Consider the following 21,948-nt stretch of genomic DNA (forward strand, 5'->3'; position numbering starts at 1 on the left):
GCTAAAAGTTATGCGCGTGTCCTAAGCCGTATCAAGCACATATATGAGGTCGTACCTGGCCAAGGCCCTCTCCAAATGCTCACTCAAACGAGCGCTAAAAGTGTTTGAGAACGTTGCGGTGCGCAGGGTTCTATATTTATTACAGCTTGCACTGTAATCTAATTACAGCTTGCACTGTAATCTGTAATAAGTTTGCACTTTGCACTGCAAGCTTATTGCAGCCTACACTTTGGTTGGTTAACTCCGACAGTGCACAAGCTTCCCCATGGCAGCAAATGTAAAAATGGAATAGGTACTTCTTTTCAGAACGATCTAAGTTTCCTGGGGAAAAGATGCGAAGTCAACAGTTCGTAATATACAACACGGATGCTTTATGGGTGTCATCGTTTCCAAGAAAAAAGACTTGTGTGACCTAGTACCTCACAAAATAACAGGACAGGTCCTGATGCTTGAGGACATGAGACATTTTAACGCCTACCTTAAAAGACAGAAGAGGGGTGAAGAGGCTCTCACACGAAGGTTTCGATGATGCTTCATAGCTCTCTTGAAGGTAACTGGTTCAAACGTGTTTGCACATCTACTATGGATTACAGCTTGAGCCATGGCACGTTTGGTATATATCTTTTTTTTACATCTTGATACGATAATAAATCAGCGTATCATGAGTGTCTGCACGTTTTGTTCCCTAAACGTTAAAGACTTACTGAAGCATCATAATATTATCGCCACTGCCCCGTAAATATCACCTACGTGTTCCACATTTCCGTGCAGTTGCATTATTCTACTTGCAAAAGTGCATTCAGTTGTCCCACATGCCCCTGGTTGCGCCAATATGCTGATCGTAGTGGATTATTATACATTATTTCTTGCAAAAGTATAACTTTTACTTTGTTTCTCTTCAGCTCGCTTTTCGTTAATGTTTTATTGATAATTTCTAGAATTAGCATTGTTGAAATCTTAATTATGAAAGTCTTCTAAAGCCTTACTCTATCTGGCAAGATTATAACTAACACAAAAATATTTTATGTATACCAATACTTCCTGAGTGGGGTATTTCCGTCCCGGAATCGACATCGAAGATATTATGCACGTGCGCTGAACGTAAAAGCTGGGGAAATTGGGGATCGGCGATTCACCTGTGCTTCAGCGTGGAACACGAGCAGCGTGTGTTGGTGGGTCAGATGATAAGGCATTTTTGTGTGAACTCAAACAGCGCTATGGACGAGGCACCGCAGGGAAAACAGGCAGAACAAACGCAGCTCTAAATAGTTTGTATAGTAACAATAAATAGTTTGTATAGTACCAGGTGCTATATTTATTGGTAACAATCTGGTAGAGGTGCTGGGTATGATTCCAAGCCCACCACAGACAAGGGAGAGAAGTCCGCATCCCAGAAGATTGGAGCCAGCAGAATTGACACCTGTGCACTAACGCACGAGTCGCCGACTACATGGTGAGCAGCCCGAGTTTGGCCTCTAATTGATCCAGCAAGACCTGTTGAGACCTCAAGAAGAAGCGTCACTGCGATGGCCACCCAGTCGATGCCATCTCCATCTCACCTCATCGTGGATTGACCACGTACACCAGAGGTCTTCCACGGTGACACCTTTGAAGATGCCGAGGACTGGCTCGAAGGCTTCGAGTGCGTTGCACGTTTGAATGGTTGGGACGAAGCTCGGAAACTTCGTTACGTTTACGTCGCCCTGCAAGATTCGGCACGTACGTGGTTTGAGAACCACGAAGCGTCCTTGCTCGTCCCACGAGAGCTAATCGCAACCTATCCGAACACGGACCGCAAAGAGAAGGCAGAGGCTGCTCTTCAGGCGAGGAACCAACGGAATAACGAGAGCGTGGCCATGTACATAGAAGACATGTCACAGCTTTTCCGCCAAGCCGACCAAAACATGGCCGAGGAAAAGAAGTTGCGGCACCTAATGCGCGGAGTAAACAAAGAGATTTTTGCAGGCCTGGTGCATAATCCACCGCGAACAGTGGCGAAGTTGCGGTCCGAGGCAACAACTATGGAAAGGACACTACAGGAACGTGCGCGACTCTACAACAGAGACGTCGGCGTCTCTTCTTTTAGGGCGGAGTCAACAACCCTCCCCACCAACGTTGACGTCCTCCGGGAAATGGTGAGAGCTATCGTTAAGGTGGAGCTCATAGTGACTTGTGCTCACAGCTCCGTAAAGTCAGAACGCCCTATGTGGGACTTTTGTTGCGTTGTACAAATAACGCGCTGATTCAACCTGACGGACAGTGTACGGCTTGCGTTTCCATCGATGGCATGCGCCACCGCATCGAGATGATTGTTTTGCCAACGTGCATTCATGAACTTATCTTCGGTTGGGACTTCCTACATTCTGCTTTCGCTGTTATATCCTTTACAGAGAGCGTCATTGACATACCGGATACAACGGATGCACCCATACCAGTTTTGTCACCCTCGATCTCCAGCTTGGTTATGTTGAAGACTGCGTCTTGCGTCCTGGTCACGAACACGTGATTGCTGTCGCATCAACCCAAGTAGCCGACGGTGATGCACTAGTGGCTCTTTCGTTTCACTGCACTTCCCGTGGAATTTTCGTTGCCTCTTGCCTCCTCCGGTTTTCCTGTGACCGTGTTTTTCTGCCCGTTCGTAACACAACTGCAGAATCTATGCTGCTACCGAAGGGGGCAAAGATCGACGCCTTTCCACTGACTTCCATCGTGGTACTCTGGCCGTCTTCGTCACCAGTACCAGCTCCAGGTTCACGTCCTTTCTCTTTTAGAGCTGTCATTGGTTCAGACATCACACTTGAACAGTGGGAAGCGCTATTGGGCCTTTTAGCTAAGCACAAAGCCTGCTTTGATAGCTGTGCTACAATACATTACTGAGTCAGACTTCCGCGGCTTTGCACCGGATTGAAACCGACGGTTTTCGCGTGATACGCCATCGGCCATATCGCGTTTCGCAGTCAGAGAGAGAAATCATTGAAAAGGAGTGAACTACATGCTATCGCGAAGTATAAAATGGCCTTCTTCGAGTTCCTGGGCATCTCCAGTCACATTAGTTAAAAAAAGAAGGATTGCTCTGTTCGTTTCTGCATTGACTACCACGCGTTAAATAAGATCACACGCAAGGATCTATATCTTATGCCCCGAATTCATGACGCTTTAAAAACACTGCAAGGGGCGAAAAAGTTTTCGAGTCTTGACTTATGATCAGGCTACTGGCAAATCCCCATAAACGAGGCTGACAACGAAAAAACTGCATTTGGTACGCCGTACGGCTTTTATGAGTTTAATGTAATGCCATTCGGTTTCTGCAACGCTTCAGCCACGATTGTGCACATGATTCATACTGTTCTTCGTGGTCTAAAATTGAAGACCTGCTTCTGTTACTTACATGATATTATTGTTATTTCATCTACCTTTGCCCAGCATCTTCAAAGATTAGACGAGGTACTTAAATGTCTTTCCAAGGCTGGCCTTCTGATAAGTACGAAAAGTGCACATTTGCCAGCAGAAGTATCAAAGTCCTCGGTCACGTCGTTTCCAAAGACGGAATCCAACCAGATCTTGAGAACATCGCAGCTGTGCTACATTTCCCTCGACCACCCAACCAAAAGACGTTGTGCAGCGTTCTTGGTCTCGCGTCTTATTTTCGTAGCTTTATACGCAACGTCGCTACCCTAGTGGCTCCGCTAAATGCGTTATTGTCCACTGGTGCTCCTTTCTCATGGTCCGACGACTGCGAGTCCGCATTTGAAATTTTGAAAGAATGCCTGACATCCGCACCAGTGCTGCGCCCACTATACTCCACACTGACGCAAGCGCACAAGGCATTGGAGCAGTCCTCCTGCAGCATGATCCCACCTCTAAAGATCAGGTTGTAGCCTACGCTAGCCGGACTCTATCAACAAGTGAGCGTAATTATGCCATCACGGAGCAGAAGTGCCTGGCTATCGTCTGGTCGATACAGAAATTCCTCCCGTACCTCTACTGTCGGCACTTCACTATAGTCACCGACCACCACGCACTGTGTTGGCTCTCGTCAATGAAGAATGTGTCAGGACGCCTAGCACTCTGAGTACTGTGCTTAAAATAGTGTGACTTTACCATCGCGTAAACGTATGGCAAATATCATCATGATGCCGACGCGCTGTCCCGGTGCCCACTTTGCTCTCTCTTAACAATACGTCCCCCGCGTCGTCTTCGAATGACTCTGACACCCAGCTTGCCTCACAACACGTACCGCTCGCCTCGCTTGACCCATTGAAATTGTCTTCGAGCTCCGATTTACGTTGACTTCCACTGGTGGATTCCTACTGTCGGGCTCTCATTGATCGCCTTCGTTGTGTCACTAAACAACCCAACAGCCGCTGGCGATGCCAGCTTGGACAGTTTCGCCTTGAGGACGGTGTGCTCCAGCGCTACATTTACCATCCCACCGGCAACAAATGGGTCCCAGTCCTTTCCTGCTGCCTTCGTCTTGGAAGCATTCCACGATGATATTGCTGTCGGGTCATCTAGACTTCCACAAGAACTATGATGGCATCAAGACGCACTGCTTCTGGCCTGGCTTGCCCACAAAGGTGGCCAAATACGTGGGCTTGGGCGCGTCGTGTCAGCGCCGTAAGCGATCCACAACCCCACCCGCTGGTTTGATTCAACCTCTTCCCTGTCCGACAACACAATTTGAATTTGTCTGAATAAACTTGGATGATCCTTTGCTGCTGACGTCTTCCGGTCACCGTTGGATCGTCACTGAAGTCGACCATCTAACAAGATAGGCCGAGACTTCACCTCTTCGTTCTGCTACCGCCACAGAAATTGCTGAATTTTTCTTGCACTTCATCGTCTTGTGTCATTGAGCCCCTCACGTTCTTTTGAGTGACCGTGGCAAAGCCTTCATTTCCAAGGCCCTCGAGGAAGTCCTGCTGGCGTGAAATACAACGCATAAAACCACTTTTACTTACCATCCGTAGACGAATGGGCCTTACCGAGCACTTTCACCGAACGCTCTCTGGCATGATATCCACGTATTTACGTCCTGGTAAAAAAAAACATGGGATAACATTTCACGGTTTCTCAATTTCTCCTACAATACTGCGATACAGCGATCAACTGGATAGAGCCCTTTCTTCTCTCGTGTATGGCCCATCTGCTTCCTCAGTCTTCGACACGGCATTCTTCTTTGCATCTGCTCCGAGCTTTACCACGCTCCCAGAAGAGTTCACAGCCCGAGCAACGCACTGCCGTGAAAGCGCTCAGAAAAACACGGATAGCAACCGAGAAAAAAAAAGAGAAAACGTCGCTGCGCTAGCAAACGACGTGACGTGACCGTTAATCCTGGCGATAAGGTTTTACTACGGACCCCGGATTGAGCGTCAGGGCTTTGTGAGGAATTTCTTCAGCGGTATTTTGGATCATACACCGTACGGCAGACATCCCCAGTTAACTATCTCGTCACCCCACTTCGGTCCGTCACTGACCACCGTCATCGGAGCACGGAAATCGTTCACGTCTCGCGTATACGAAGCCTTTTATTACTCGTTCATCTAATCTCTCAGTGGCGGCTCGAAAAGGGGGGAGGGGGCGGAAGAATTGTAAGCACATTTCAAGCACTCCATCGTCCTCAATTGTACATACGCATCATCATCGTCCCTTCATGTTGGTGTTCTGAGCCGAGAGAGACATCGCCGAATGAACGCTTCTGCTCACCCTGCCTGGTGAAGTCTGACTGCGTTTTTCAATATTTATATGGTGATTGAACACATATGCAGCTGTTTAACGCATGTCTGCGCGTGCATTCGTACATACCTTCACACATGTTCGCAACATCTCGCTCAATAAAAAAACTACTACACAGTCACGTTACATGTGCAAGCTTCGCACAATATCGGCTTCAAAGGTACGCGAGACCTGCCGAGCTTTGTTTTCACGCTTTCTTTTTTTGTGTGTGTGTGTGGTTGGGTCGGTATGATGACGTTTGTTCGTAACTACGGCATTTTGTTGTGTATTCTGATGCTGAGATCTCTCCCACCTAAATTGTGATGTTGTGGTGCCGTTATCAAAATTTGTCTCGCGTAGTGCCTCCTTACTGTCTCAATAATGCAAAGAACGGGGTTGCTTTGCGTCTCACAGCTATTGCGCATTGATGATCTAAAAGATATCGTTGATGTAAGCTTCACTTACTAAAAATGAAACTAACTTTTATGCAACTCGCATTATCTGAACCAGTGCAGCGCCGGTGCAATGCTCGTTGCAATAGAACTAAATCATTTACGTAACGAAAGATATTGTCACGTATTCATGACGTTGACAAAGGTAGGAGACGGTATGTCCATGATTAAACTTTTTATTTGGTCTAGCTGCAAGGTGGCTAAAAAAGTGCAGCTCATGTTATAGCAATGCATTCTGTGGCATTGATAGCGATAAACAGGACATCGGTTGTCTATCAACTAACAAGCAGTGATGGGCGTCTGCATTTTCACACGGGCTGCCGAATGTTCCAGCATTATCTATGGACATTACACGCTGTTACAAACACCACCGAACCCGGTCGCGGGATCGAACCCCGGCTGTGGCAGCTGTTTGTTCAATGGAGGCGAACAATGAGGCCCATGTGCCTAAATTTAGGCGCATAAAATAGAACCACAGGTAGCCGAAATTTTCGGAGCCCTCCATTACAACGTCTCTTATATTCAATTATTATTATGAAACACCAATTGGAAAGAAAATTTTGTTTAAAAGAGAAAAATTCGCAGTCTTTTGGTAAGACGTCATATATCGTACAGTTTGTGGGGAAAATGGCCTAGAAATTTAATTTGTGCTGCAACTATTCTACGTTTCTAAGCCTTGAATATCTTCAAATTGAGACACACGATTAGTCAACCATTCTTCATCATTTCTTGAGTGATTTCTCAGAGGCAACCACAGGATGCTCTCCAAGCAGAGTTCCTCAGCGAGTGCTTTGATACCATTGACGTCGTTAGGCTAAAATTTCAACTTCAGCCTTCAGCTTCTACAGCTGAGACATGGAGCTTGAAGTTTGTATTTACCATTTTGAATAAGCTTAGAAGATACGTCTTCCAGTTTGGCTTTAGTGCAAACTAGTTGCTAAATGTACTTCGCCAAGTCGACATCTGAGGGAATGGTTTCAGGCACGCAAAGTTCACAAAGTGGCACAGTGTGGTAGTTAAGACAGAACTATGTTATCCACAGCAGTCGCCTTCACTACATACGTCGCCCATGACAAAACGAAAGGCACTGACCTACAGGAGGGTCGGAAAGCGTTAAGGCAAGTGACTGCCGCTGCGAAGTGAAATTGAACGAGAAGTGGAACCACTTCGTGCTACAAAATGAGCTGGCGATTCTCGCAGTAGATCTATGCAGATGGTCTATAATCCGTCACGGATGGCCGTCACTGGTTTTCATGAAGAAGGCATAGCGGAAATAGAGCAGTCAGGCGATGCTCGTCGCAGTCGAGCTGCAATGGTCTTCATTACAACCATCATAATAAACCTCAAAACCATTGCATGTGTGATTCGTCTATATCATATTAAACAACAAGCTAATATGTATCATACAAAAGGCAGTCACAGCGAATACCACAGAGAATTACCACATGCCATACATATAGCTTGAGTTACATCCTCTCCTATTTTCGGTGAGAAGTCAGACAAACGTCTCCAGTGCTTTATTCAAATGTTTCTCTCTGACTTCTCATTGCGTGGCACAGAAAAAGGTTTCATTTGCGCACGTTATTTGGTGAATAAGAAAACTTCAATCCACGTCGTTGGTCAGCTAATCAGTCAGTCATTGACGAATCGCAGATGGAATGACCAGCACTTCATTTTTGAAATATACCTGTTTTATATTCAATATATATTGAGAAAGAAAGGGTGAATGATATAACTCATTGGAATGACCAAGGGAAAACATTGATAATGTAACAAAGCATTATGGTTTATAAGGAACTAAATTTAGATGCCCTAAAAATTGAATATAATTAAGTAGGGAATGATACTTCCCCACACAAAGCTAAAATGTTTACGAAGAAGTGTTGGCGCTTGTTACGGGGATGTATAAACACAACACGAATATACGCTTAATCGAATCTAGATGCCAAATTACTCATATCAACCCACGGGGCTCTGATAATTCGGGTTTTTCTCGCCATTACGCCACTGGCGTCTCGTTTGTTATTAGGGAACTTTCGAATGACGTAGGTAAAGTTAGCGGGCGTTGCGGGCGTAGCGTTTGCGTTCGTCACTCTACGGGAGCCCGCAAGAGGTGTGCGTACGACGCATGTGCAACGCAAACACAAAGCCTTGACTCGCGCTCTTCTAAAACTCTGCATTATCACCAGTGGCCGTTCGTTGCTGCTTCTGCCGACGGTTCGCATGGCGATAAAGAGGAACGTGTTATCGGCAGCGTAAACAAGGCTCTGGTCGTCGTCACGCCAACGTGATAACTATAAGGGCAAGTCCAGACACACACAGCAGCCGCTCGACAAAGGTCGCCAGATAAAGACACTCGCGCCACCTGGATACAGCGCTAGGGGTGGTGTCTGTGCAGTAGACATGCCTCCTGAGATTTACTCTCACGCTGTTTTTGGATTCTCTGAACACCTTGACTGGAGCACGCTGGACTTCGTCCAACCAATCAATGACATCAGAGTGTGCAGCGCATGCAGAGTTGTTGCCAGGAAGACGGCCTTCCTAGCGTGTCGCCATGTCCTATGCGAGCCTTGCTATGAGCAGTGGAAGTCTAGGGGCAGCCCCGTTTGCTTCCTCGATGGCGACCTGTGTCCAGAAAACGAAGTCCATTGGATGGAATTTCCGGTGGAGAAAATGCAGAAGAATCAGGTAGGAGACAGGTAACACTTGGGTATCTGTAATCAGCTCGCGCGCTGACGTTCAACTGTTTTACTGTATAACAAAAAGAAGTAGGGTCGGGAACTCAAACAGCGGAAAACCTCCACGTGGCTGCTCTGTAACTAGGAAGGGAAAGCCAGAGCTCTTTTCAAGCTCTAACGCGAAAATATTGACGTCTGCAGATCAAAACAGACATTTTTGTGGAAGCCTTGCTATCTCAAACTAGGCTTAGATAAGATTTCAAAGAGGAAGTGCTTGAAGGAGTACATAATCGAAGAAGCTTTAATAGTAATGCTAATAGTTAAAAATCATTAGCGCTCAACGTCACGTAAGCACGATATGATTGTGACGGATGCCAAGTAAAGGGCTTCCGAAATGTTGACCACCTGAGGCTCCTAGATATGCACGTAAATCTAAGTACACCGGGTTCAAGCGCTTCTGCGTGCTTTGTAAATGACGTGAGAACAGTACGGAACTATTTAAAGAGAAGGACCACCAACACTTTCACAGGAGATAGATAGATAGATAGATAGATAGATAGATAGATAGATAGATAGATAGATAGATAGATAGATAGATAGATAGATAGATAGATAGATAGATAGATAGATAGATAGATAGATAGATAGATAGATAGATAGATAGATAGATAGATAGATAGATAGATAGATAGATAGATAGATAGATAGATAGATAGATAGATAGATAGATAGATAGATAGATAGATAGATAGATAGATAGATAGATAGATAGATAGATAGATAGATAGATAGATAGATAGATAGATACCAAAAGTATGCTAACAGCTGTGTTGATGGTCCCGTGCAAAGATCAGCAATCTTCTAATAAAATAAAGTCTGTGGGAGTGCAGTTGGTTAAACGGTTTAAACCAAGCTCTTCTTCCGCCACGTTTTGGAGATTAATACGGTAGCGTTTTCAAAGCTTGTCTTAGTGGGCACCATTTTTCCAGGCTGATTTTAACATCCGTAATACGTATAATTTCGGTTATTACTCGTGGTTGCGTTACATTGCAAACACGCTGCTTTCTGACGTTAGTAGAAAGAAAATTTTACACGCAGCTTTGTGAACTGGACTGCAACAAATGCTCTCTCCACATTACTAATGTTCGTTGACTGGTTAGTTTTTGCTGAAGTATCTGGCACTCTACACCGCTTGGAACGTCCAAGAGGCGCATGTCATTTTGTTTTAGAAAGCTAAATCGAATATATTATAATTATTGTAGCTTTATAAAGTTTCCGCATTTCCTTATGGACACAATCAAAGAAAAATAGAAATGCATTATGAACCATTATGGTTTATAAACTGAACGGCGGTGCTATGCAATATCGCCCGAGCTTGGCGAAACTCGGGATCTTTCCGAGCTCTGTTGACGCCCCCTTTCGAATCAGCCAACCGTGCATAAAATTCACATCCACCCCTCAGTGCGCTGCTTTTTCATTGGTTACGATAAAACCCACCGTCGTATCAAGGACGGGCGACAATGTTGGGTAGAGTTTTCAAGCCAGAGGCGTCTTCTTTCATTAGTTTGTCGTTCCACTGAGTGCAGAAGTGCACCAATGCAAAAAAAGTGTCAGAAGCTTTTCTTGGTGTTTTTTTTTAAAAACGGGCTGTTTAAATTCATTTTGAAGCTTTTAATGTCCCCACTACGTCTACTTTAGAATAATCAGTCCGGAGGCCTCTGACATTCATTCCGGTCGAGAGCTTCACAACGTGTTACAACGCGACTGTAGCGAAACCTGACGTCCTGTGTTAATCACCATGGTCGGCCTTTCAGATTCAAGCGCGCTTCTCAACTGTTGCGCGCCCTTTTTGTCGCCCTCATCGTTCGCTAGCACCCGAGCGGGTGTGGCCACCTAATTAGCTATTGGCTGGGTGGTATACGTGGCCAGTTAGGCCTGGACATGCTATGACCAAGGTAATTAGGTCAAGTCGGGGTAAAACCGAGGTATTTGCACCGAATTCTAATAAGACCCTAGTAATAAAGCTATGTAAAACTAGAATCGGGCTAACATGCATACCTAAATTATGCTAATTAAAACGATGTTAATTATGAGCATGCCAAGTAAACCATGCTAACTAGACATCACTAATATGATGACAATTGGTATCGTTTACTTTTAATAGCTTTATACTAATGATATCTTTGCTAATTACCAACGTAGTAATTAGTGACATTTCAATTGAAATCTTACCAGTTAAGATAAGTTAGCTCATTTTTGTCCACTAGGCCCATGGTAATTAGGTGTAATGAAAACTAAGACAGAGCTGATGCAGCCTTCACTTCGAAGCAGACCAAGCAGGTGATCATTTTACAGTAAGGTTAAGTAGCGCAATTTTTAACATGGACAACAGGAATAAGAAGGAGACAAATGAACAGATGAGTAGATTTCCGAAATAAAAGGCTGGAAGAAACTAGGTTGTCACATCCTTCTCTGTGGCAGTGGAAGATGACCCAAATATTTTATACGCACAGAAGCTGCTGCTCAGTGTCCAGCGCATCAAATGCTGAACAGTTATACAGGCAACGTGACAGTCACGAATTAAACTCGTGCCTTTTTCAGAATCAACGAGTTCGTATTCGAGTTCATGCGTCAGACAGTTCGACTGACAGACGCTTTGCGGCCAATATCTGATCCACCCGCCACTTGTGCTTCTGCCGAGGGGCAGTGCACGATTCGTATATCAGCTTTCTCGCACCGACTAAGCCTACACGCACGCTGAAGCAAAAGTTACATCATGACGTAGCTACTTCGTATCGCATTCAATTTACCTGCACTCACGACGTACTGACTCACAGCCGTGTTGTCGCCACGATGCGAGCGCCCCTGGTGAAAACCTGTCCTTCATATTTATCTGCAATATTTGATAGAAGTGCTGAGTGTCCCTTTGCGTCCTTCGAGTGTGGAAATCTTCACGCTGCAGATGCAACGTAATAAACTTGCCCAAAAGAGAACAAACGCACTCGAACATGCCTGCGGGAGGCGCGTGTTGAGTTGGCAAAGACACAGCGCTACAATTAGGCTGACGGTTCTGCGCTGCTATAATGCTGACTGCGGACGGCGCTGACGTGAACGCACACAATCGGCGTTTCTTAGATAACCCCCGCAAACGCTCAACATGCGTTTTTGTCACCACGTGTGTTTCTTGTAGCCCCTTTTATCAGTGGTACTATCACGCACTTTACACTGACTTCGTGCCGTGGCCACCGCAGAGCGAGCTCAAAGACAACTTGCCTGCCCGAGAAGCTCGGACCATCCTGCATAGCACTCCTGTAAAAAGAACCTCGAAATTTATTTCCGTTAGCTTCACGTAGTGAATCACATAAGAAACTGCAAACGTTCCTAGCGTGAGTTTTAGTCTGGCAGTACTAAATAAAAAAAGAACAATCGGAAGTGAGAAAGTTGGGCGAATATTTCCGCATGATTCTTTTAGCTATCCTTCTTTAATTTGCAAACATTTCGCTTCTCTAAATATACCAGACAGAGAGTCAGTCTCATTGCAATGAAGGACGGTGAGGCGTCTGCGACAGAGCAGACCTGGGAAACTTTGAAGTTCAGCGGAGAAACTCCTGGTGGTGTTCATGTATGCATCTTTTTCATCTCCTATGACAGGTCACCTGCTGGAACAGGAAGAATGGTTGCGAGACCATCACTGATGTCTCAAGCATAGCGGAGCACTTCCACAGAGACTGCGCCTACCACTCCACGTGCTGTCATAAGTGTACCTCGATGGTGCTCAGGAAAGACATAATAGCACACCTTGAATCACAATGTGTGGACTACGTCTTGAGGATAAGCTTAGTGACGTCACCGAGCGAGGGGCTGTCGAAGGAGCTAAACGACATTCGGGAAGGTGTCCGTGGCATGGAAATGGCATTTCGAAGCGCCTCCGACAACGATGTCTTGGCGGTGACAAGTTTTCGAGAAATTACAGAAACTGGCGTGGAAAATGTCGACCACCTTTGCAAGATATCGGCTGAAGTTTCTCAGTTTTCGCAGGTGACGAAGCAGACGTTGAGTGAAGTCGAACAAAGCAGTGAAGATTACGTGAGTGAAATTGAAGATATAAAGACATGCAAAGACGCTTTGTGCGCGGAGTTGGAGGAGATCCAGAGAGCCGCCGATGAGTTGGGGGCTTGCGAAAGCATAAATCAACAGGAAATAAGGGAGCGAGAAGAATGGACCGAAACATTGCAAGTGATCCATAAGGAAATTCAAAGCATATCAAACATACTGGGAGAAGGTATCTGTGAGTTGTTCCCTGAAGTAGGCGTACCCAAAAGTGTAGCCGTCGATGGTTTGTTTGAGGTTCGAAGCTACTACGCCCTCTCTCACTGGTCGCGTATACATACTCGCAATTTATTGCTACTTGAGGCGACGACCCGCGTTTTTGTTAATGCAAAGTATGTTCCTGTGAAAATTGTGTGGTGTCTGTGTGAGTGGTGGATCCTTAGAGCCGGGATTAAAGGCGACAGTCTTATTTCAGCTCAAACCTCTATTTGTTTTGATTATGGGTACTCTTTATATTTAACACTACGCAACGACTTAATACCCGACGAAGGGTTCCGGTATCTGTTGACTTTTGGAGGAGGTAATGCCCCCAACCCCAAAAGCGTGAAGTTGTTGTTTATGAACAGAAAGAAAGGTGCCACGCCGTACGAGATTCATCTCAAAAGAAGATGCGAGTACCTTTCGTTAGACATATTTGTGTCAGATCCTTTAACTCTAAGTGATCTTAAGCGCAATGCAATCATTCAGGGCGACGTGCTTAAATTGTGCTTCACATTTTTGTATTAACACTACGACGTTACTGTGCCCATTGCTTCTACTAAGCTCATGAATATCTGTCACGAAACTACTAAGACTGATGCAACTGAATGTTGTGACAGCTGAAGCTTCTCTGTAATAACAAACAGCCTAGAACTAAGTACCTGGTTCTTTTGTTTTGAAATATGCAATCAACAGCCGATATATTTTATGAAAGAGCATACTGTTGTTACTCGTCGACGGCATGCGACACGGTCGCCTGCAATAAAGGTTGTTCCCAAGTTTGTCCGTAGACTGATGGCTTTAATTATTGATGTCGCAAGAAATAAAATGTTCTCAAATTTGTCTGTTTACGTGAGTTCTTTTCTTAAGACCTTTTCCGTTTCTTTAATTATTTACAATGCCTTAACCACGCAAAGGCGGGCTGATCTATACTCAGGCCGACACCACTGTCTCCTTCTGGTTTTGAATTAAAAGAAGCTATGCAGAAACGCTTCTTAATGTTTGTCAATATAATTGAATCACCTATCCTTACAAGATTTCTGCTTTGTTGAAAAAGGCATTTTGCCGAGCGTATACGTTTGCCCCTGAAAGAGCATTTTTAAGGTATTTGCACTTGTAATGTAGTTCATTAAGGGGAAAGCCCTAGATGTTTCACCACATTCGAAGAGTAACCAACAGGGTGGAGTCAACGTTAAAGAGGCAAACGTCATCACTATGGGATTACTTCACTACAGGACATCCCCACGGTTTCACTGGTGACGTCATCGTGCGTCACTATGACGGGTCTTCATGAAGTGATGCTATGTGCTGACGTCTCCACATAGCATTGTCACTAGGTCAACGGTGGGCCGACCATCGAAGCACTGCAACATCGCATGAGGTGTTGCCCGAATATCCAGATGCTCATGGCTCAGGTGGCGGCGCTACACTGCGTGGGGCGCAGAAAATTTTCACATGCCGGTGAGGGGTTGCTAACCCATAAAATCAACTTAAAATATGCGGAAGATAGCTCAAGTCTTATCGTCACCTTAGGCAAATAAACAAGGGACAGGCGGAGTTCAGGGGAGAAGTTCCTTATGGCGTAGTCTTGTTTTTCGTTGTGGTCCCGGTATTGAAAAGCTTGCTATAGTCGGAACATCTGTGACTCACAAAGAATGTTTTTAGAATGAAATTCAACCTAGACATAGGCTAATCATAACGTAAAGGATCACTGTTCCCAACGAAAATAACGTGCAGGGAAGAGTGTTGTTGCGTTGATCCCTACTAAAATGGACCTATATGTTGAGGCTTATCAAGGAAACGTGTAAGGCTCATGCTGTCCCTAAGTCGATGCAGGTGACAAAGCTGCCATTAAGTAAGGTGGAAGGCAGCAATGAACAACGCTTGAGGCAAATTGTATACTTGAAGACCTGCCAAAATAAACTTGCATACAGAGTAATTTAAAATAAGGAAGGCCGCCGAGGAGCTGAGGTCTTGCGACACCGCAAGCAAAGGTGAAATGAGGGAAACGAAGCAATACGCCGGGAGAGTTTTAGCGTTGAAAGAGGAAATGGACACTGTATGGGCACGTTTAGCAAAGAGAACGTCTTCCCAATTAGAATATCCGCTAATTAGACCAGAAAAAACTGAGATGACTAATTACTCATCTATAAAGGATAAACTCTGATGGTTGGTGTTTCGCTCCGCATATGCGACTTGATTCAAAATGATACACTGATATGTGAGGTTTAACGTCTCAAAACGACCATATGATTAGGAAAGACGCTGCAGTGGAGCACTCCAAAAATTGCGCAATAGATGTTAGGGCAAATCCAAGTGGTTGAAACATCCGTGCACGGTCACCAGATATAGAGACTCGCATCTCCATTTGCCTGGATGCAGTGCCAAAGGTGGTGCCTATGCAATCACTTGTAGCCACGCCTCTAGAGATTTACTCTCAGGTTGCACTTGGATTTTCTGTAACCCTAGAATGAATCAAAGTGCACTTCGTGAAACCTATCGACGATATTAGGGTGTGCAGAGCTTGCGAGGTCGTTGTGTGGGAGACCATTTTCCTACGTGCCACCATGTTTTACGCGAGTCCTGCTACAAGCGTTGGAATTCAAGGTGCCTCCATGTTTCTTTCTTTGATTTTGACCCTTGTCCTTAACATGAAGTCCATTGAATGCAGTTTCCTGTGGAGAAAATTATGAATAATCAGGTAGGGCACGCGTTACGCAGACTTTTTTATAATAGCTCCCGAGCAGATGATGCTCCATTTTGGCATATATATTCGTGTCATGCCAGTCTTTGCCAGCTGCCACACAAAAGAAGAACAGTGAGGCGTGGCTCGTGACGTGCGAGCCACGATGTAGTGATACTAGAAAGAGCCCCAGCGCCTGGAGGAACGGATGCAGGCAACCGTCCCCACTACGCTTTCATTCTGGCCAATAAAGTGGCCGCCTACGGCAGAGCACACCACACATTCCACCCCTGCGACTGAGTCAACCATCGATTATGCCCACCTACGCACAAGTCTTCGTACTCCAACCACCGAAGGTACTTCTACGAGTCCATAAGCGCCAACTGACCCTCCTCCAGCAAGCGATCGCTCAGGCCGTCCTCTCTGCCTTTCCGCAAATAAACCTATCTCTCTCAAAATGTGAGATAACCGCGCACTATCCGGGTGGCGTGAGGACTATGTTTTCTCTGGAACCAAGTAAAGTTTTTATAATCATCTTTACTGTCATCAACCACTAATTTGAAGTTTGATGATAAATTACTCATTTAAACTTTTGGAGCTCTGATCGTTTGCGCTTACAGCATGCACACCCTACTTTTCAGTTGCCTTTAACACCAACAACCGTTAGTTCGGATTTCCGCCGATCATTCTTGGCCTGCAACCTGGGAACGTGTTATCGCCAGGGTAAACAAGGCTCTAGTCGTTGCCGTGGCTACGCGATAGCTGTAAAAGAAAATCCAGGTAATGGCTTGGAGCATTTGACGACGGTGGCCAGATATAGATATTCACAGCTCTACCTGCGTCGACAAAGCAGGCTGTGCCCATGCAGTCATGCCTCCAGGGATTCATTCTCACGCTGTGTTCGGCTTTTCCGAAAGCCTCGACTGGATCACCCTGCACTTTACTAAACCCATCGACGACATCAGGGTGTGCAGCGCCTGCAGAGTTGTTGCCAGGAAGACCGCCTTCTTAACGTGTCGCCATGTTCTGTGCGAGCCCTGCTACGAGTGTTGGAAGTCGAGGGGAAGCAATGCGTGTGTCATTGATGGCGACCTGTGTACGAAAAGCGAAGTCCATTGGATGGAGTTTCCACCATAGAAAATGATGAACAATCAGGTAGGACACGAGTCGTACACGCTTTCTCATAAGCACCTAGTCATTAGCCTCTTCTCCGTTGTCCCCAAATGGTAATCGAAAATCAGAAAGATAAAAAAGCGAGTTCTTCAATACCCCACTCTGTAAACGGCAAGAAATATAGGACACATACACAGATATGTAGCTATTAGGTGATGTTCTGTCTCTTTTCAATTTATATAGGTGTGTGTGTGTGTGTGTGTGTGTGTGTGTGTGTGTGTGTGTGTGTGTGTGTGTGTGTGTGTGTGTGTGTGTGTGTGTGTGTGTGTGTGTGTGTGTGTGTGTGTGTGTGTGTGTGTGTGTGTGTGTGTGTGTGTGTGTGTGTGTGTGTGTGTGTGTGTGTGTGTGTGTGTGTGTGTGTGTGTGTGTGTGTGTGTGTGTGTGTGTGTGTGTGTGTGTGTGTGTGTGTGTGAAATATACATATGCGCATATTTGAGTTTGACTTTACGTGTTACATGGGCGTATGTGTTTATTCCATATATGAGTCAGGAATAACGACCTAGAAGAGATAGCAACCGCGATTGACCTTAGTAACAGCTCCGAAATTCAGAGAAAAGGTGTGCCTGCCTGCCTTTCTGTTTACCTGTCTGTCTGTTTATCAGAAGATATCATACGCCGTTCCTTTGAACAGATGTGAGAGTACTGCATTTTACTTTTAGTAAAACAGTCTGACGCATATATTTTTTTCCAATTCTAGCTATACGCTAATAATGGCTACCACATGCTGGAAGTCATATACGCCAGTAAGCTTTAGTAGATACGGATCAAAACACTTTCGTGAAAGCAATTACTTCTTATGTTCATCTTCTATAGAATCGTCAAGAGGGAGTGATTCCAGGGAACATAATGTGAAACATGACGGTTTCGTGTAAAGAGAGCGAAGCTACTGTTTCACATCATCTCAGCCGAGGAACAGGTTTAACGGATGCTACATCCTCCATTTTCTTCCTCCTCGATAATGTTTGTCACAGCGTATGTTTTCACACACTCTTCTTTCTTGGTGTTACGTTATCGGCCCCTTTTGTGTGTGGATACTACCTAGCCCAAACCGTACCAGAATGTCTATAGGAACATACCAGACTCCTTTAAGGTCGTTGATTCTGTTTGAGTGCACAAGCGCCGACAGCTGAGTTTTATTCTCGAACAAGTACGGCCACGAGCGAAAACGCTGAAATGTTCGATGTCACGTGTAATATTGCCTACGCGTCTTCCCGCGATCAGTTTTATCAGAGGCTGACTCTCTGCTCACCAATATTAGTGTACAGAATGCATTGCTTGCATGCAGTATGAGTTTTCATTTCCCGGCCACGAGTTCAGCCAAATAACAAGTTTCATTATGGACACGCCATCTGCAGCCTACGACGACATCATGACCCCATGAAAATATAGACAACACGCATGTTTATTTCGATTGCCACAATCTGTCACTGCTCAGAAAAACAATTTCTACACAACCCTTAATTACACTTCAAAAGCGAAGGAATCCGATCTCTCATTTTTCGCTCCGATGAGACACAGTAGATTTTCTGTTCAGTGAGGAGACAGCACTTATAGCGCACATGAAAAAGCGTCTTCATCTGCAACTGCACATACAACTATACCTTATGTATAAGTTTATTTGTCTGAAACAACACCGCACGAACTTTCGCGCTTAAAATTAGCAGTGAATGCAGACAGCGCGATCAATTCGTGTGAAACCAAAAGTGCGACTAGCTCTGTGGCACGACATACCACTTGTAAGAGTCCGCAACGGAATGCTGACAGGACTCAGATTCAGATTTCTTCGTTTTAGCATTTATCGGCAAACAAATGCTAGGACAGCAGCAAACAAAAAACAGATTTGCAACTTGCTGCCATAACGGCCGGATACATAGCTGTCGAGTGCTCTATGAGAAAAAAAGCTCTTGTAATGTGGGTACTTAAATGTTGCATTGCAGCTTCGCGCCACCTTTGGATTATTGATGACTGCGCTGAAGCACACAATGAAGACGGCCATGTGATTTCCATATTCCTTCGAACACACGGCAGTAGACTCACGTTAAACGAAAATACACCTTTACGTGCACCCGACAATCTCTTAAAAACTTGTATGTCTTGTTTGCTTGTGATTCTGTGCACGCTGTATTGAATTTACAGCATGCTTGACGATGCTTAGGTATTGCGTTTCACATAACCCTTTTGACAAGTTTCTGCTTATACAATTACGCAATCGCGAAAAGTACATTAAACCAATTTGGATCACATGATTCTGATTTTACGAGTTCGCAGATCTTACGTTTTTTTTTCACGTTCTTTTTTTGGAAAGGTATCAACGAGGTTGTACTTACGTTAAGGTCTTTGTAATTGCTGATAAATGACAGGCATGATTTATCATTAATCTGTCATCACAGACTACCAATGCTCCAAACGTAAGAACACCGACACATCCATGACGATTCGCTCACCTAACATGTCCTCAGTCACTAGAAGCGAAAGTTGGGCTGGTTGGTGGTTCATGCTTGCATGTAAAAACAGTGCAAATATACGGACAATATATGACTGCATGATATAAGTGTGTGTTCCTTCCAAAAAAAATTTAGTTGCGAGTTCAGTGCCTTGTCATCTTTTCTTTTGTTTTTTTTTGGCATGTTTGTGCTGTTTTTACGTCCAAGCATGTCTTAAGTCAAATTTCGCAGATTTTCGCTCATTGAACTCACGCGATAGCAAGCTTCGTTAAAGTCAGCGTCAGCATTCGCTCCCTTCAAGACTGATTTCTAACACGCGGCATTCGTATTAGTTCACCCACTTCTAAAACTATTTATCTTTCGTTAAAGACAGAGTGCAGATGACATTATTATTAATAAAGTACCTTGTAATGCAGTCTATCAAACTGACCCTTAATACAAGCTCTATGTCTTATTTTCCATGTCTGCCCAAAGGTTTACCGGTTTATGTCTCTGTCTTCTATTACGACAGGTCAGCTGCTGGAACAGGCTGAATGGTTGCGAGATCATCGCCGAAGTCTCAAGCATAGCGGAGCACTTTCACAAAGAATGTGGGTACCACACTGTGTGCTGTCCGAGGTGTTCGTCAACGGTGCTTCGGAAAGACATCATCGCACACCTTGAATCACAATGTTTGAACTTTGTTTTGAGGCTAAGTTCTACAACGCCGCCCGGCGAGAAAGACTCGAATGAACTGCTACTCATTCGGGAAGGTGTCTGTGGGATATCAACGGCATTTCGAAACGCATCACCCAATGATGCGTTCCTGGCTACAAGTCTTCAAAGAGTGGCGGTAGAGCATGGCGAATGTGCCAGGCACCTATCGAAAACGGCAGTTCAAGCTACACAGATGCCGGAGCTGACGCAACAGGCATTGACTCAGATAGAAAGAAGCAGCGGAGCGCACGAGAATCAAATAGCAGATGTGAATAATTGCAAAGAAAGCTTGCGCATGGAGTTGGACGCAATCGAGAGGGCCACCGATCAATTGGAATCGTTAGAACTCGCAGAACAACAAGAACTAAAGGAGAGAGAAGAAAACGCAAAGAAACTGCAAGTGCTGAAGGCTGATATGCAAATGGTGGTCGGATTAATTGAACAATTGACGGACAAGGTCCACCTTGAAACAGCTGTGGCGGAATGTGCAGCCTCGCATGGCTTGTCCGAGGTTCAAAGCTGTGAGCTCTTATCCTTTTGGGACGAACAGTCTTCCTGCGAAGAGTATCCTCTGAGGACGACCATCCGTCTTTTCGAGAATGAACTGAAGATCCCCGTCAAAGTGGTGTGGTGCGTGTGTGAGTGGTCGGTTCTCAGCGTCGCAATAGAAGAGCGCAGGTTTTTTAAGGCCTGTACCGTTATCACTGTTGAGTGCAGATACGACATGCGCCTAATGATGCTCCATGATCCTGGAGGCTGCAATCAGTTATGGATTACGGTCTTCTTGTCTGGAGTAGATGGCGCGACTCTCGCTGTCTTACCCAGTCATGCGACTTTGTTTTTCATCAACAGAGAGAAGTGCGCCGCAAGGAATGAGTTAAAGCTCACTCATGTGGATCCTTTGGCGTATAGAGGGTTGTTTGGTTCAGACATTCTAAACGTCCAGGACATCAATAGCAGCGGCGCCCTTGAAAGGGACGTGCTTAAGATGTGCATCACATTTTCGTATTGACACATTTCATCAAGTTAGCAAGGCATCCACTATGAACATTCATCTCTGATATTGATGCCCTGCCACGGTGGTCTAGTGGCTAAGGTACTCGCCTGCTCACCCGCAGGTCGCGGGATCGAATCCCTGTTGCGGTGGCTACGTTTGCGATGGAGGCGGAAATGTTGTAGGTCCGTGTGCTCAGATTTGGGTGCACGTTAAAGAACCACAGGTGGTCGAAATTTCCGGAGCCCTTCACTACGGCGTCTCTCATAATCATATGGTGGTTTTTGGGACGTTAAAACCCACATATCAAACAATCAATCTCTGTTATTCATCAAACAGTCAGGTCTTACCTTACTTAGGGCAGCGCAAATAATGTTATTGAGCGACTACTTGACGAACAATCTGATAACACATCCTTTATAGCCGTCTACAGTAGGCCACAAAAGTTTGCGGGATCTGATTGATGATCGATACGTTATTGGGGCATACAGGCGCATACATCCACACTGAAGCCCGAGATCAAACATCAAACTCTTTTTTTTTCCTCAATAAAGTATGTTTACGAAGAAAATAATGTTAATGTTTACTATTAGATTTGAGATGCCTCATTTAAACAGAAATCTTTACGATCTGTACAAAAACAATGTTATCCACTAATACACAGATAAAATTAAGATAGCTGGTTTTGTGTTTTTTTTTTCACGTATACTACCGTGAAACTAGGCGCGACTATTCCGTGTTTGCAAGAAGGCTAAAATCTTCAATGAACTCTCCATTTACCATCACCACTTCATAACAACAATAT

General features: G+C 45.0%; 1 protein-coding gene across 3 annotated transcripts; it reads left to right on the forward strand.

Moving 5' to 3' along the window:
- Nucleotides 1-8,414: 8,414 nt before the first annotated feature.
- Nucleotides 8,415-21,700, forward strand: LOC119164362 (uncharacterized). Of its 3 annotated transcripts, none has more exons than XM_037416542.2 (2): nt 8,415-8,855; nt 19,965-21,682. In XM_037416542.2, exons 1-2 carry the CDS (start codon nt 8,571-8,573, stop codon nt 21,159-21,161), a joined length of 1,482 nt encoding a protein of 493 aa, XP_037272439.2. In that variant the 5' UTR covers nt 8,415-8,570; the 3' UTR covers nt 21,162-21,682. The 3 variants fall into 3 exon arrangements, with proteins under 3 accessions (XP_037272439.2, XP_075727619.1, XP_075727620.1); XM_075871504.1 differs by lacking the exon at nt 19,965-21,682 and adding an exon at nt 12,497-14,004 and having other exon boundaries at nt 8,452-8,855; XM_075871505.1 differs by lacking the exon at nt 8,415-8,855 and adding an exon at nt 16,652-16,991 and having other exon boundaries at nt 19,965-21,700.
- Nucleotides 21,701-21,948: the final 248 nt, after the last annotated feature.

The sequence above is a fragment of the Rhipicephalus microplus genome, chromosome 8 (assembly GCF_043290135.1).
Source record: "Rhipicephalus microplus isolate Deutch F79 chromosome 8, USDA_Rmic, whole genome shotgun sequence".
NCBI lineage: Eukaryota > Metazoa > Arthropoda > Arachnida > Ixodida > Ixodidae > Rhipicephalus > Rhipicephalus microplus.

Excerpts from the sequence above, each read along its gene's own strand:
- LOC119164362 (XM_037416542.2), top strand. The coding sequence starts at position 8,571 with ATGCCTCCTGAGATTTACTCTCACGCTGTTTTTGGATTCTCTGAACAC. Across the intron at positions 8,856-19,964 it reads AGAAAATGCAGAAGAATCAG|GTCAGCTGCTGGAACAGGCT; the intron begins GTAGGAGACAGG and ends CTATTACGACAG.